A 16873-nucleotide genomic window follows, 5' to 3' on the forward strand; every position below is an offset into this window, starting at 1 on the left:
GTGTATATCTATATATATATATATATTTTTTTTTTTTGAGACGGAGTCTCGCTCTGTCACCCAGGCTGGAGTGCAGTGGCCAGATCTCAGCTCACTGCAAGCTCCGCCTTCCGGGTTCACGCCATTCTCCCGCCTCAGCCTCCCGAGTAGCTGGGACTACAGGCGCCGCCACCTCGCCTGGCTAGTTTTTTGTATTTTAGTAGAGACGGGGTTTCACTGTGTTAGCCAGGATGGTCTCGATCTCCTGACCTCGTGATCCGCCCGTCTCGGCCTCCCAAAGTGCTGGGGATTACAGGCTTGAGCCACTGCGCCCGGCCTGTTTTTATTTATATATTTTAAATGGATTTAAATGCCTTAAACAGGATGTATACTCCTTTCTATTAAGGACCCCACTTTCTTAACCAGATAGCGCCACATGGTTGTTACCTGGTGGCCACTGAAGTTACCCGATTTGTGACTCTTGCCCTATTTTCAACCTAAGTGGTGCGATCACTTACGATTATCACCCTTGTTTAAGTATTACCATGACTTATGTTGTCTCTGTGGATCTGCTGCCGAAGTGTAAAACATTATTCCCATATCTAATTATCTAACTTCTAAACTTTAAATTTATACTCCTAATTGTTTATCAGAAATGTGTATCTAAATTAGCATGAACAAAACTAAATTCCCCCCAAAGAGAACTGCTCTTTTTCTTCCAACTTGGAGTCACTATTTTCCCCTAACTCTACTCGACATTCTAACCAAAAACTTTATTTTCTTCACCTTTCCTTTCTCCTTTCTCCTCTCTAATCCCAAGCAATTTTCCCCTTCAGTCTTCTCTGTCTTAGAAAGTCATCCACTCACTCACATGTTTGCTGAAGCCAAAATTGTAGCAGTTATCTTTATCATTTAGATTCCAGTCAGGAGACAGTTATTTGAACACAGAGGATTTTTTATAAAGAATTGTGAACTAGGTAAAAAGTAGCTACATAGATAACTGAAAAAGTAAAAAGAAAACTAATATATCATGGAGTTAAAAACTGGAAGAAGCAACAACCACCTGTAGGGCTGGGAGAACAGGAAGATTGGAACAAATAAGACTTAGAAACTTAAAGGAGAGGCCCCTGTGGAACTGAGCTCCCTGGTGCTGGAGCCTCTTGGTAGAGCCAGAGGTGGGGTACATCTGTGATACAGCTGGTTCTCCAAAGGCTGAAAAAACTGCCAGCTGTATTTAGTTGCTCTTAAGGAAAGAAGTGCTGCTACAGGGATGAGAAGCCTTGCTGGGGTGGCAGTCACAGGAACACAAGCAAGCCCACAGGAAGCAGTTAGGGAGGAAGCAGCCATGGAGTCTTCCATGCAGGGCCAGCAGGCAAAGCTGACGCGTAGTGTGCAGAGCCCTTGGTGCAGCATCCCAAAGCAGAGTATAGAAGGTAGGGTTAGAGATGACAAAAAAATGATGGATGACATACCGTCCTTGATTTATGCTCCCTTTGCAGGTCCAGTCCACCACTAAGTGTTGTCAGCTCTGCCTCTAAAATGAATCTCAAGTTTGTCTGTGCACCTACGTTTTACATACAGTTGAGCTCCCTTCCACTGGTCTACTGCAATAGCTTCCTAAGTAGTCTGTGATTCCAGTCTTACCCTTTTTGTTCATTCTCCACAGAGCAACCAGTGATATTTTCTAAATATAAATCAAATCATGTTACTTCCCTACCTAAACTAGCCAGTAGCTACTGTGTACTTAGCATAAAACCCCAAAGTTCTTAACTGGGGCCCATAGGGTAGTAGGTGATCTGCCCCCATCTGTCTACCTGATTTCCTACTCTTCCTCTCTTACTTCTTAAGCCCCAGCTATACTGGGCTTATCATTATGAGACTTACCACTGTTTTTTTTTTTTGAGAGGGAGTCTCGCTCTGTCGCCCAGGCTGGAGTGCAGTGGCCGGATCTCAGCTCACTGCAAGCTCCGCCTCCCGGGTTTACGCCATTCTCCTGCCTCAGCCTCCCGAGTAGCTGGGACTACAGGCGCCCGCCACCTCACCCGGCTAGTTTTTTGTATTGTTTTTAGTAGAGACGGGGTTTCACTGTGTTCGCCAGGATGGTCTCGATCTCCTGACCTCGTGATCCACCTGTCTGGGCCTCCCAAAGTGCTGGGATTACAGGCTTGAGCTACCGCACCATGGCCTGACTTACCACTCTCTAATGACATATTTATTGGCTTACTCTTTGTATTGTCTTGTTTCTTTGCTTGAATTACAGACACATTTGTATAGCATTTTGTCTTGTTCATCACTCTATCTTCAGTGCCTAGGGAAGTGCTTGGCACCCAATTAAAAAGGTGTTCAACATTTATCTACTGATGAATGGGTAAAGCTAGCACTGTCTCCCTCCTGCCTGCCACCTGCATATCCCAGTAGTCACTAGGACCTGTAGGTTCATGTATGTCTCTTTACTCTTTATGATTTGTTCTTAATGTCATGTCTTGTTTTATAGTCTGTATTATTTTTCTAGTCTGTTACTGCCATGCTGGTTTTCCTTCAGTATTTTGTCTATTCCAGTCTATATTTTGCACTATCACCAAAACATGATTTATGAAGCATACGTCTTTAAAAATTACATGATGGACTGCGCTTGGTGGCTTACGCCTATAATCCCAGCACTTTGGGAGGCCGAGGCGGGTGGATCACCTGAAGTCAGGAGTTGAAGACCAGCCTGGCCAACACGGTGAAACCCCATCTCTACAAAAAATGTAAAAATTAGCCAGATGTGGTGGTGCATGCCTGTAATCCCAGTTACTCGGAAGGCTGAGGCAGGAGAATCGCTTGAATCCAGGAGATGGAGGTTCCAGTGAACCGAGATTATGCCATTGCACTTCAGCCTGGGTGACAGAGTGAAACTCCATTTCAAAAAAAAATTACATGATGACTCCTCATTTCCTATAGGATAAAGTCTCAGCTTAGAATCAACTGGCTGAATTGTTCATAGCTTTTCTCTTTTTTTGAGACGGAGTCTTGCTCTGTCGCCCGGGCTGGAGTGCAGTGGCGCGATCTCGGCTCACTGCAAGCTCCGCCTCCCGGGTTTACTCCATTCTCCTGTCTCAGCCTCCCGAGTAGCTGGGACTACAGGCGCCCACCACCACGCCCGGCTAATTTTTTGTATTTTTGGTAGAGACGGGGTTTCACCATGTTAGCCAGGATGGTCTCCATCTCCTGACCTCGTGAGCCGCCAGCCTCGGCCTCCTCACCTGCGTTCTACATAACAGTGTCAGGGTTCAGGCAGGGAAGCAGAGTCACGATGAATGTTACGGGATAACGGTTTTACTGTAGGAAGTAGATCTTGAACAATTGTGGGAGGAACTGAGGAAGTGAAGGTCTGAAGAGGGGAGTTGGAGGATTAGAGAAAAGTAACGGATTGATGCCTAAGCACCGGTGCAGGAGGACGAGGCAGAGCCTGTAGGGAAATCTGCAGCTGGCATGTACAGTGGCAAAGAGGACCCCTAAAGGGAAGGTCGTGGAAGGGTCTCTGGTAAGCTACTTCCTGTGAGTAGCTGTGGCCTCTGTGGGTCTGCTGTTGACTGGCAAGACCTGCAGTTGGGAGGAACAGCTGAATGAGGAGTGGAAAAGAACTAGGATGACCTAGAACTGGCTGAGCACTTCTGCATCTGTCCATCATCCTCTCTGCTTGTAAAGACCTTGAAGGAGCAATGTTAGCTGGTTCACTTCTGCCACCAAATCTTGCACAAGTTCCTCTTTTGGGTCAGCTCTAACATGGAACAGGAAAGAGATTCTGGGAAATGTAATTTCCAGCTTAATGGATTGGACAATAAATCCATCCACCACAAGACTCTGTGACAGCTCCAGTGAACTGCTTGCTGTTGTCTGAACATACTTTCATGCCAGTGTATTTGCAGTGTATATGCTGTTTCCTCTGCGTGATGTTCGTGTCTTCCTAGTGAACTTCTGCTCATTCTCTTAAGACATAACTCAAGTATTATCTCCTTGAAATCGTCACTTCTCAAGCAGCTGTTCTGTCCTCTGTGTTTTCATAGTAGTCCTCTACTTAGCCTATAAGCAATTTCTACCACATTTTTTTCACTTTCCCCCAAATAGTTCAAGTTCTTAAGGGAGATTAAGGACAGTTTAGCTAGGGATTTAGATGCATATAACAAGTTTGAGCCTAGAATGGTTTCCGAGAAATAGGTGATATACAAAGCAGTGCTGCCCTTACCAAGCTTTATTTAGTCTGATGACACTAGGTGGTAGCAGGGGTTTGTCTGATGGCCTGTTTTATCTTTTGTTAGTTGTAATAAATTAAAACACTGTGGCTATACCCGCTGTCTCTTGAGTCCACTGTGACCAAGAATAATGTCTGGAATAAATATAATAAAGCCTGCACATCAAAGAGGCTAACACAGAACTGCATATTTACTGCTATAGATGGCTGTGGAAATAAAATCATAATAGTCATCGATTATCTGCATAATGTTAAAAGGTATAGTTTACTCTAACTCTTAAAGGATAGAAAAAGGGCTACTTTATTTGTTTTTTCAGATTATAAGGCACTTGGTATCTTAAAGCGGCAGTTCCCTAACGCATCACTAATTGGGCTGACTGCGACTGCAACAAATCACGTTTTGACGGATGCTCAGAAAATTTTGTGCATTGAAAAGTGTTTTACTTTTACAGCTTCTTTTAATAGGCCAAATCTATATTATGAGGTATGTAATTTTTATGTCCATTCATTACTTTCGTGAAGAATTACACACAGAGGAGGATCTACCTTTTTATTATGTTTGTTTACATGAGCAGCAGTTACATACTTTACAAAAACTTTTAACATTAGGAGGTAATTATAAGTAGATTCTGTAATTAGGGCTTCATTCATGTATCTTTTGCTACATAATCCTTTGTTAGATTAAACGGCAGACACTCTTGCTAGGTGATACTTTTTATAAAATATATGAGTAAGTTATATATCTTTGTTAAATTTCTGTATGTTCTTTTTTGTGTAAAGATGGGGAGAAAGGATGGAGTGATACTAAGGACCCTAATAACATCTCTGTTCAAATTAATTACTAATTAATAGAAGTATTAATATGCCATTAAAGATTTGCCAATTCTATTTAGATTTTACTTGATAAACTTGAAAAATAACCTAACAGCTGTCTTTTCTTTCTTTCTAAACCCTTTTAAGAATAGATTTAATATTTTTCTGAGTTTTCATTCAATAGTTATTTATGTTACGGTTTGCTTTTGTAAAAGTAGCATCACAAAACAAAAAAGTCTTCATCCTTACAAGTTATTCACTGCTCCTGTGCTTGCTCTTCTCTGGTAAATTAAAAAAATAAAGAAGAGTCTGGGAGGAGGAACAGATGAGTCAGATGAGTTGAATCCTATGAGTAAGTGAAAGAGTAATAGAAAAACACTATGGTCATGAAAGAACTGCATCCTGAAAGTTGTGAGTAGACAGCCACTTGAATGGTACTCATTCATTTACTTTTTAATAAGTTAAGTTTTTTTTAGGTTCGGCAGAAGCCCTCAAATACTGAAGATTTTATTGAGGATATTGTAAAGCTCATTAATGGGAGATACAAAGGGCAATCAGGTAATGTAAAAACCAACTTTGGAGACAGAGATAACTTTCAAAAAGTGACTTCATATTATATTGAGAATTATACTGATAACTGAATAACACCAAAAAAAATTAATGTATAGCAGAAGATACTTGAAAATGTGATAAAATTAATTCACTTGATCTTAGAAATTGGGTGTGACATTTGCTTATGCCATAGATTATGAGTCATCAAATTGCCTGATCTATTTTTGCTTATTTACACTTGCTTTAGAATAGACCTGATGACTTAATATGAATTATCAACAGCACGTATTTAGTACGTATCCACTGAGTACAAAATAGTGGATTAAGCAACTGATGTTCTAAAGGGATAGAAAATATACTCCCTTATAGTAAAGGACACATTAAAGCAGTAAGTAAATCCAGTAGTACGTACTGAATAGATTAGGACATGAACAAAGATGTTCATGTCCTAATTCCTAACCTGTATGCTACCTCACATGGCGAAAGGAAATTAGAGTTGCACATGGAATTGAGACTGTTCATTAGCTGATCTTAAAATCGGGAGATTATTTTAGATTGTGTGATGTGAGAAGAACTTGACACCATGATTTTGATCCAGTGAAACCCATAGTACACTTCTAAATCTAAACTACAGAAATGTTAAGAATAAATTTGTGTTGTTTAAAGTCACCATATAACCAGTAAACCATATATACATGGTTTTCTGGGTTTAATGACTAAACAAATGTTACCGAAGCAAAGAATTTGTGTAAAAGTAGCATTTTAAACTGTTTTATGGATTTTCAGGAGGCAGTAATGGGTGTCGTGGGTAAAGGAGTTCTAGGGTCAAATAAATTTGAGAAAGGTTGTAGGTATTTATTCTGCCTGGACATTCACAGGGTGTATCAGCAGACTAGAAGCTCTGACCATCCCTGAAAATAGAGACACCCATTTAACTTTGTTGAATGCAATGTTCTCCAAATTAATTTGCATGCAAATTAATCTAAATTAACCCGGAATTAATCCAGAGAACACTGCATTCATAGCACATTTGTTAACATCTTACAGACATCAGTTTGAGAAATACTGTGTAGTGGGAAATAAAGAGAGAAAAGAGATAACAGGAATGAAAACTGATGGCTCAGGCTCATTTCTGCTTTAAAGCAAGCTGGTGCTCAAGTCTGGAATTATACCAAAATGTCAATATATGCACAAGGCCTTGAAATTTTTCATAATTCTTGTTTTCCCTCTGTGCACTGTATTAATCAGTGTCCCGAATGTGTGTGTTGAAAATTATCTTACAGGAGTATACCATATCTGTCTAACAAATGCACATATTTTACTGCAGGAATCATATATTGTTTTTCTCAGAAAGACTCTGAACAAGTTACGGTTAGTTTGCAGAATCTGGGAATTCATGCAGGTGCTTACCATGCCAATTTGGAGTCAGAAGATAAGACCACAGTTCATAGAAAATGGTCAGCCAATGAAATTCAGGTTAGGTATAAATCTTCCATGGAAGCCTAATTTACATTTAAAATATTTAAACTTGATTTAATTAACTGATAAAATGTTAAAATATTTCAGGTAGTAGTGGCAACTGTTGCATTTGGTATGGGAATTGATAAGCCAGATGTGAGGTTTGTTATTCATCATTCAATGAGTAAATCCATGGAAAATTACTACCAAGAGAGTGGACGTGCAGGTATGTAGGACTCAAATCCAGAAGTAAATTTTTAGAAAGCTTTTCCCAAAAACACATTATAAATGTTTAGTAAGTCTGTATATTTTATCTTTATTGGATAGTATTTTAGAACAATGTATTTTACCAGTTTGACACTTACTTGCATATGGAGAAATTTTTACTTATGTTCTGTTGTTATCTGAATTGTTTCTTCTTATGTGTGTTAGGATAATTTGATGTTCATCTTTGCCTCCTGAATTTTTAATCAGTGATTTCAAATCTGTAACTTAACTGGATTATAGACACATTTTTTAACTTAGTAGAGCTGATTATTGATGTCTCTTTAGAGTGTTTTTTAATTTGAGGGTACCCATTACAAATTAACTTCCACATCTCTAAAATTTCTAGATGTAGTATAAAACACTGCCTGCTAATTTTACATATATCATTTTTGCATATTTTGAATTTTTAAATGTAATTCTGCAATCTCAAGGTTTCTGCAATCTCAAGGTTTCTCACACCACAGGTCGAGATGACGTGAAAGCAGACTGTATTTTGTACTATGGCTTTGGAGATATATTCAGAATCAGTTCAATGGTGGTGATGGAAAATGTGGGACAGCAGAAGCTTTATGAGATGGTATCATACTGTCAAAACATAAGCAAGTAAGCCACATACCTTTTTATAACTTTTATCAATTAAATATGAAAGTATATGACATCATTTTTAAGTTCTTACTAAATACATTGGTGTAACACCAAAGTACAGATCTATAAAAGCAGATGTTGGAGGGTAGGTAGGGCATCAAGAAAAGATGCCCTATCTTTGAGATAATCCTCCAAAACTACTTTTTTAATTGAAGGTTTTGGAGACCCACTGATAGCAGTTGAAGCCTTTTTTTCCTCTGGCACTGGTGTACAGTTACATGCTTTAATAATCTTGAAAAGGTCTATGGTTAAGATAGGCATTTTGAGAGTCAAGCTCAGTAACATGTGCCATCCTGCTAGCTCATGTGTCAATGAAGTACCAAGTTTCTCCTTAAGAAGTAAGTTTAAATCTACTTAGGGTGGCTTTAGTTAGACTATATAGTTTCCTGAAAGCTTTTTGTCATAGTTATCTTTGTGCTCTTATTGCCTATCACATAAAAAGTGCTCAGAAATGTCGAGGTGGTAAATAGCAGACAGACAGTGATAGAAATGTTCTTTCTTTCCAACAGCTGCTACAATAATCTAGTTGAAAGAAATGAGAAAATGAAAATGTCTTTAAAAGCCCAGTAGATTCTCATGAAGCATATTTTAAGGCTTCGACTCAAATATTGCTACTTAAAAATATAAGAAACTATTTTACTGTCAAGAATATTCTCCTAATAGTTGGAAAACATTGAATTTAAAAATGGAACTCAGACAATTTTTTAAAGTGTTTATCAAGAATATGTAGGGAAAAAAATCCTATGTCGGGGGCACAATGTGCCCCAAAGATGTTCATGTCCTAATTCCTAACCTCTATGTTACCTCACATGGCAAGAGGAAATTAGAGTTGCACATGGAGTTAAGACTGTTCATTAGCTAACCTTAAAATCGGGAGATTATTTTAGATTGTATGATGTGAGAAGAACCTGACACCCTGATTTTGATCCAGTGAAACCCACAGTACACTTCTAAACTACAGAAATGTTAAGAATAAATCTGTGTTGTTTAAAGCCACTAAGTTTATGGTAATATTATGGCAGTTATAGGAAGCGAATACAGTATATAATGGTGTAATCTGAAAGAGATTCTTAAAACTTTATTATATCCTCTAATAATCTGTATCTTTAAATGTGTTTGCAGATGTCGTCGTGTGTTGATGGCTCAACATTTTGATGAAGTATGGAACTCAGAAGCATGTAACAAAATGTGTGATAACTGCCGTAAAGACAGTGGTGAGTTTGTTGTTTTGTAAACCTTTATAGGCTAACACAGTCATATATTGCCTAGTGACGGAGATGCGTTCTGAGAAATGCATCACTAGGTGATTTTGTCATTGTGCAAACATCAAAGTGTACTTACATCAACCTAGATGGTATAGTCTCCTAGGTTATATGGTATAGCCTATTGATCCTAGGCTACCAATCTGTACAGCGTGTTACTGTACTGCATACTGCAGACAACTGTAACACATTGCTAAGTATTTGTGTATCTAAACATAGAGTAAGTACAGTAAAAATATGGTATTATAATCTCTTGGGACCACTGGCATGTACGTGGTCCATCACTGACCAAAATATTATGTGGCACAAAACTGTATATACAGCTGGGACATGAGAGAAGTATTAGACTTCCAAATGGATTTAAAAGATTAAAGTGTGACTCAGATTTTCCAGAATTAAAAGTATCAACATGAAGTTTTGAAACAAAGGTGAATAAAAGGAAAAGTCCTATGTGTATGCACACATTTTATATTGCTATACCGAGGATGTGAAATTTTTAAGAAACTAAGGAAAATATTTGAATTCTTCTGAATAGAAATGCTATTCTGTAAGAAAACGCTAACCATGTGATAATCTCTAATACTTTATAGTCACTAATTGAGAAGAAAATTTAGTGCAAAATTCTCTATTATAGAGAATCATTTTTGATCCAGTTAATGGCTAATTAGTCATAGGAGATTTACTTAAAATTCTTATAAATGTAGATCAGCAGGACTTGTTTTCTGAGCATTGATCACAACCCTGCTGATCAAAACAGGATCTGGTCAAACAAGATGTAGCAAAGAAACTGGCCCAAACCAGTTAGAACTAGAAAATATATTTGCATACTGTAAGACACTCCCACTAGCACCATGACAGTTTAGAAATGCCATGACAATGCCCGAAAGTTACATGGTTCTAGGAACTCCCTACCCTTTTCTAGAAGATTCACGAATAATATTCCCCTTATTTAGCATATAACTAAGGAGTAGCTGTAAATATCGCTAGTGAGCAATCTACAGTGCCACTCTGCCTTTGGGGTAGCCCTACTTTGTCTGTGGAGCCGCCATTTTCTATACTCTATTGCTAATAAACTTACTGTGCTTTCACTTTACTCTGTTGGCTTGCTCTCAGATTCTTTCTTGCATGAAACTGGGAACCCTCCTGGGCTGAGTCCCAATTGTGGGATTTGCCTGCATCATTTTGGCACTGTATTTTAACTTTTTGTCATCTGTGTGTTGTATTTGAAGATCTGGACCAGCCAGTACCTCATGGTAAGACCTTACTGAGTTCTGATGCCTTGTTAGGTGGAAGCCACTACATTTTTAACTTTGCAGAGAAACTTACGAGTTTATTAAACCATCTTATAAAATAACAAGAGTGTTATATATAAATCAGAGTACTGGTCTGTTAATAATCGGGGTATCAGTTGAGGACATTCTTGTTGCTAAATCAGAGCGCACAGGAGCCTATAACTAGACAGGGTCTCCTATACAGCACACCTCTTAGTAACTTAATAATCACATCTGGCAGACACATTGATTTCTAGAGTATATGGCAGGGCTTCTGATAACCTTTTTTTTTTTTTTTAATATCACTGTAAACCCCACAATGTAGAGACCATAACTTGGTCTAGTGACAGAGACTTGAGGAATAGCCTAGTCTTCATTCAGAATACATTTAAAAATCAGTGTTTAGGGTGGCTCACATTGATAACCAGCTTTAAACCAGTTTAACCACTTAAGATAGCCTATCCTTGCCCTCATTTCTAAATCCCAGGTACCTACTACCATATTTGTTTTATTACAGCATTTGAAAGAAAGAATATAACAGAGTACTGCAGAGATCTAATCAAGATCCTGAAGCAGGCAGAGGAACTGAATGAAAAACTCACTCCATTGAAACTGATTGATTCTTGGATGGGAAAGGGTGCAGCAAAACTGAGAGTAGCAGGTGTTGTGGCTCCCACACTTCCTCGTGAAGACCTGGAGAAGATTATTGCACACTTTCTAATACAGCAGTATCTTAAGTATGTACAAACCCATTCATTATCCTTTCAGGTTGTCTTCATGGTTTTTCTTTTTAATTGCAACAGAATACACGGTTTTGCAGTTATTTTGTGTGAACTTTTAAATGCTATAGAAATTTACCTAAAACACTCAAACTTTAATCACTATAAATCAAAAAATTTAACAAAAATATTTTCTTTAAAGGCTTTATTTGCATTCTTGTTTTATTATTTCAAGCCAATGTGTTAAAAATTATTGCAGTTCTTTTATAAATTTGTTTTCTGTGATTCCTTCAAAAACTTTCTTATTGTTGGCCTTTATTTTATGCAGAGAAGACTACAGTTTTACAGCTTATGCTACCATTTCATATTTGAAAATAGGACCTAAAGCTAATCTTCTGAACAATGACGCACATGCTATTACTATGCAAGTGACAAAGTCCACGCAGAACTCTTTCAGGGTAACTGGCTATTAATTTTCAGTTTTATATATTTAAAGTATATTATATTTATTTTAAAAGTATATTAAAGCCTATGGGATGCTTTTCTGTCATATTCCCTAGGTCCAGTTTTCTGATTAGATTTCTGGTTTTCTGATTAGATTTCTGGGTATGGAAGAGAGAAAACATAGTTTTCTGTAAAGATATAAGTGAAAGAATTTAGACTGGCCTTTTAACATAAACTAGGGGTTTCCAATCTCTTGGAATGGGAGGACTCCATTTGAATATCTAATTTTGTTATGCTACCTGCTTTTATTTGGTTGTGATTACTAATAGTTGAGAAGTCTGTTTCTGCTCTTCCAGCGGTTAAAAACCACTGTTATAAACCAAATACTATCAAGTCTGCAAAAGCATGTCAGGTGCCATTGTGTCTCAGGACATTTGAGGTCTTTAGAACTTCTCTCACAATGTAGCCCCTTTTATTCAAAATAGAGCTCATATTTGAATAGACATTTGCAGATTAAAAAAAAACTAGATCCCTGTATACTTAAAAAGCCAACTGATACAGAAAGAATATTTTGAAATCTTTAATCTCATGAGAAAACTGAATGGCTGAATTTTTACCAAAGTGCTTGCTTTGTTATTGTTTTCGTAGGCTGAATCATCTCAAACTTGTCATTCTGAACAAGGTGATAAAAAGATGGAGGAAAAAAATTCAGGCAACTTCCAGAAGAAGGCTGCAAACATGCTTCAGCAATCGGGTTCTAAGAATACAGGAGCTAAGAAAAGAAAAATTGATGATGCCTGAAATGAATGTTACTAAATTTTCTAATTAAAGATGGTTTATGCATGTATATGCCATTATTTTGTAGTTAGACAAAAGTTTAATTTTAAAGCAATTTCACTGATATTTTATATGTATGGATCTATATTTTCAGAGCTTATCTCTGAAGATCTAAACTTTTGAGAACGTTTGAAAATTAGAGATCATGAATTATATAATTTTCCAGTATAATACAAGGGAAAAATTTTTATGTAAAACACTTTATATGTAAAATATTTGAGAATAAGTTCATATAATTGTCTTAAGTTTTTTATGCCTTTATATACTTAGCTATATTTTTTCTTTTGACATAACTATCTTTTTGAAAGCAGTATTATACTGACAGGCTCACTGAGTGATACTTTAAGTTAAATATGTAGATCAGGGATGTCCAATCTTTTGGCTTCCCTGAGCCATACTGAAGAAGAATTGTCTTGGGCCGCACATAAAATACGCTAACACTGACGATAGCTGATGAGCTTAAAAAAAAAAATTGCAAGAAAATCTCATGTTTTAAGAAAGTTTACAAATTTGTGTTGGGCTGCATTCAAAGCTGTCCTGGGCTGCATTAGGCCTGTGGGCTAGAGTTGGACAAGATGATTTCAGGTTATAAAACCAGAAGTACAATTCAAACAAAAAAGGAGTAAGTCATCAATATAAATATTAGCAGACGAGATACTGCTACATCTCTATTTAAAGTAAAATAAAACCAATTTTAAAGTTCCTGAAACCACAGTCATATTTTGACATTTCACAAAGAATGGTTCTAGTCTACTGGAGTACATTTGGCTAAGTAGATAACTTAGCTAAATTTGCTTCAAAGCTAAATCACAAGTAAACATATTTATGTTTAGAACACAGAAATAAATAACTTAAGATTTTTATCTAAGCAGTCAGTGCTGTATTGGAAAGATTATAAATAAACTATTTGAACTGATTTCAAACTTAGAATTTATGTTTTTATACTTTTCCACTAATACCATTATCACTTCAGTAATTTTCAGTGTGGTCATCATTAACTCAATGCAGTCATTCATTTTATTGACTTGTGATTCTTCTGGTGTCATCTGGAACTTTATATGATTCTTAAAGAAATTCCATTTTCAGTCAAAATAATCTTCTATATCAATATTTGGATCTAGCAGATCTTCTCCATATGATGAAAGATCCATTTGGTTTAAGATTAGGTTTTCAAATGTTTCTTCTAAATCAGTTTCACCAATTAAGACAGCTCCCATCATTCGTCCATTTTGCATGACGACTTTGACGTATTCTTGTCCTTTGGTACATCTCAGCATTAATTCATGATCTGAACCTAAGCCCTGTGCATTGTATTTTCCCAGCAGTACAACCTATGTATAGAGATAAAAAGGTTATTGTCATGAGTATCAAAAAGAAAATGTAATGGGTAGTTATTTTGTGTCATGTTGGAATAGCCAGCAGAAAAATGATGCCACAAAATTCTATAACTAAAAATGTTATTGGGGAGAGTCCCAAAGAAAATGTTTGAATAGCATACATTAATTCTACAGATGATACCGCCACACAATCTACACTGACACTAAAAAATTCTAGTGAATGAATGTAGTGAAATATTAATATTTGGTTATTTATTAGTAATTAATGTTAATATTAGTAATTAATGTTAATTAGTATTTTAACACTAAAAATATCTAGTGAATATAGGTAGGTGATTCTACCAATCTATATGAACATTAAAACTATATAGTGAATATATAAATATGTAGGATGTGGATACATTAAACGATGTGGGGTCGTGGTTTAAAGATTTGGCAAGGAACTGAATTAGAGCTTTCATGGACAAGTGACTTAATTTCCCTGGGCCTTTTGAGTATGTTTCTCCTTCTCTGTAAATTAGGGGGGAAAAAAAACCCAAAACAACCTTTGTCAGAGTGATGTAAAGAGGACTGAGTAAGATAACACATACAGGAAGGCACTTGGTTTATTTTTGAGTACAATAGCTGTTAGTTCCCTTTACAAAGGATGAATCACAAGTAAAAGTTAAAAATGCACCAACGGGGAACAGATCTGGAGAGAAATTTTTTCCCCTCTTAACTAAAATAGAATAGTGGTAAGGTGGATAATAATTATCAGATGATTAGGGATTAAGACTAGCAATAATGCCAGGTATTGGTTTGTAAGAAATGAAAAATGTCATTTTTTTTGTAAGATGATTAAAACTATGTACATTTTTATTCAAGCAAGAAAATCAGATGATCTATCATAGTCATAAGACTAACAAGCAGAGAAGGCGTTAATATGCTTAACTATCTTACCTTATAGTTAAAAAATTTTGTCACATGAGCAAACAGTTCAAAGCTGAAATCCATGTCAATGGAGTCCCCTAAACTCGCTGCAGCCATGCACTTTGCTGCATACCATCCCATCTGTCTAGCCTGGGTCCACAGCCTCATCTGAAATAATGAAAAAATGTTACACAATGTCATTTTTCATGATCATTATTTGAAAAATGTTATCTTAACCTCGTAAATTCACTTAAAGGAGTTCAATGTTGGACAGTCTTTCTGTCATCTTTGCCACAGAAGCAGTCACCAATGGACAACCAATCAAACTGATTTTTGGTATTTGTTAATTCTATCTAAATTACTGCCTCTAAAATTAAAAGATAGTACCAATCATGCCTGTTTTAGTCACATTTCTATTAAATATTATGAAACTATATTAAGCTATACCAGGTGAGAAAAATGTTTTAATTAACCAGTCCCTTCTTCAAAATTTGTCATCACCATTAATAGAGATGTCAAATTATCACTGAAGAATTTGTTCTGTTTTCCAGCAACCTTCACTTTTATGCGCTAGTTAAGGTTTGCCATGCTATTGACCTCAGTGGTCAGACAGACTGTTGGTGCCTCACCCCAGGATAACATAAATATTTCAGCAACTGATTCTGGGAAGTCATTTAAATTGTTTTGTATGACAGTATTAATTTATCCTCTATTGTACTTTTATTTTATTTCTACAAAGTTTTGAGACTCCCTGGTATAAAAGAACACTGACCTTGGAAGTCACGGTGGATTTTAATATCACCAGATCTACACATATATTTAACTTTTCTTGAGCCTCCGTTCATTTACCTGAAACATAAACATAACACTACCTACTCCGTAACAACTGAGAGAATTAAATAGATTGGCCTATAATAAGCACTTGGTTTCCTTCTACCTCCCTGTATGTGCATATGTACTTAATGCTATCTTTTGTTTGCAGAAATAATATCATAATCATAGACATGAGCTTTAAGTCTTTCTAGCAGACGTGATACAGATTTTTTTTTTCACTCTCCTCTGTAAACAAGGTATAGATTTGATAAAGTGAAAGGCAGTTTATGGCTGGGGGTCAGAAAAAACTGAGCACAGCTGGAACTAGAGAACAGCTAATAGAAGTGGCCTGAAAATTTGCATCTTGAACTGCATAAACTAATTAGTATCCTTATGGGGTCTATAAGGTGCACTCAAAACAAGGGACATCTGTTTGGTTTTGGATTTTTTTTCCCTCTTTCAGATTATAACACATTAAGATATAATTTACCCCGGAGAATTAAAATGTTAAAAAAAAAAAAAAAAAACCCACAAACTCCAACTCTAAGAATTTGTGATAGTCTTGCCACAGAAATGACATAGAATGAGGCAGGTTAGAAACAAAAAGACTGCAACTACTCTATGACTGATGTCTCTACTGTCTGCAAGAACACAAAATGATGGTGCTGCCTCTTGAAATACTTTTAGCTCTTCTACTACTTCACACTGCATAGTTAATCTGAATGAATCAAGTCCCTAATTGTGGAGCTGGTCTTTAACAAAGATAAATGTTGCAGGGTTCCTTTATCTCAAACATCTACCTAGGTCTCTATCCCTCTGCACACCTCTGGTCACTGTCTTTATCTTCTTCTAGTATTTTTGTTCCACCGTTAGAAGGTAGGTAAAGCTGTGAGGGTTCGAAAAAGTCTAGATCTAGTTGGGACTTGTTAAGGCTCAGGAAAGGTGTTTACGACAGGAACTTCTTTTTTTTTTTTTTTTTGAGACGGAGTTTTGCTCTTGTTACCCAGGCTCGGATGCAGTGGCGTGATCTCAGCTCACTGCAACTTCCACCTCCCAGCTTCAAGTGATTCTCCTGCCTCAGCCTCCTGAGTAGCTGGGATTACAGGCGCATGCCACCGTGCCCAGCTAATTTTTTTGTATTTTTAGTAGAGACAGGATTTTATCATGTTGTTCAGGCTGGTCTCAAACTCCTGACCTCAGATGATCCACTTGCCTCGACCTTCCAAAGTGTTGGGATTATAGGCGTGAGCCACCGCTCCCGGCCAGGAACATTTTGTAGTAATAATTACCACAGGGACAGAATAGGATCATCCAGGAATAGAATGCTTTATCT

General features: G+C 36.9%; 2 protein-coding genes across 2 annotated transcripts in view; one reads left to right on the forward strand and one right to left on the reverse strand.

The window, feature by feature from the left end:
* RECQL (RecQ like helicase) overlaps nt 1-13408 on the forward strand; it is a 36476-nt gene extending 23068 nt beyond the window's left edge. Inside the window, exons 7-15 of the mRNA XM_017888613.1 lie at nt 4531-4697; nt 5503-5584; nt 6906-7054; nt 7145-7262; nt 7768-7906; nt 9071-9162; nt 10999-11218; nt 11529-11658; nt 12293-13408. Coding sequence (XP_017744102.1) covers nt 4531-4697; nt 5503-5584; nt 6906-7054; nt 7145-7262; nt 7768-7906; nt 9071-9162; nt 10999-11218; nt 11529-11658; nt 12293-12445 — 1250 coding nt within the window. The 3' untranslated portion in view covers nt 12446-13408. The remainder of the gene's footprint in view (nt 1-4530; nt 4698-5502; nt 5585-6905; nt 7055-7144; nt 7263-7767; nt 7907-9070; nt 9163-10998; nt 11219-11528; nt 11659-12292) is intronic.
* PYROXD1 (pyridine nucleotide-disulphide oxidoreductase domain 1) overlaps nt 12212-16873 on the reverse strand; it is a 35012-nt gene continuing 30350 nt past the window's right edge. The window contains exons 11-12 of the mRNA XM_017888614.1: nt 14758-14895; nt 12212-13812 (exon numbers count right to left, since the gene is read on the reverse strand). Coding sequence (XP_017744103.1) covers nt 13564-13812; nt 14758-14895 — 387 coding nt within the window. The 3' untranslated portion in view covers nt 12212-13563. The remainder of the gene's footprint in view (nt 13813-14757; nt 14896-16873) is intronic.

This window comes from Rhinopithecus bieti, unplaced genomic scaffold (assembly GCF_001698545.2).
Source record: "Rhinopithecus bieti isolate Rb0 unplaced genomic scaffold, ASM169854v2 scaffold_15769, whole genome shotgun sequence".
NCBI classification, from domain to species: domain Eukaryota; kingdom Metazoa; phylum Chordata; class Mammalia; order Primates; family Cercopithecidae; genus Rhinopithecus; species Rhinopithecus bieti.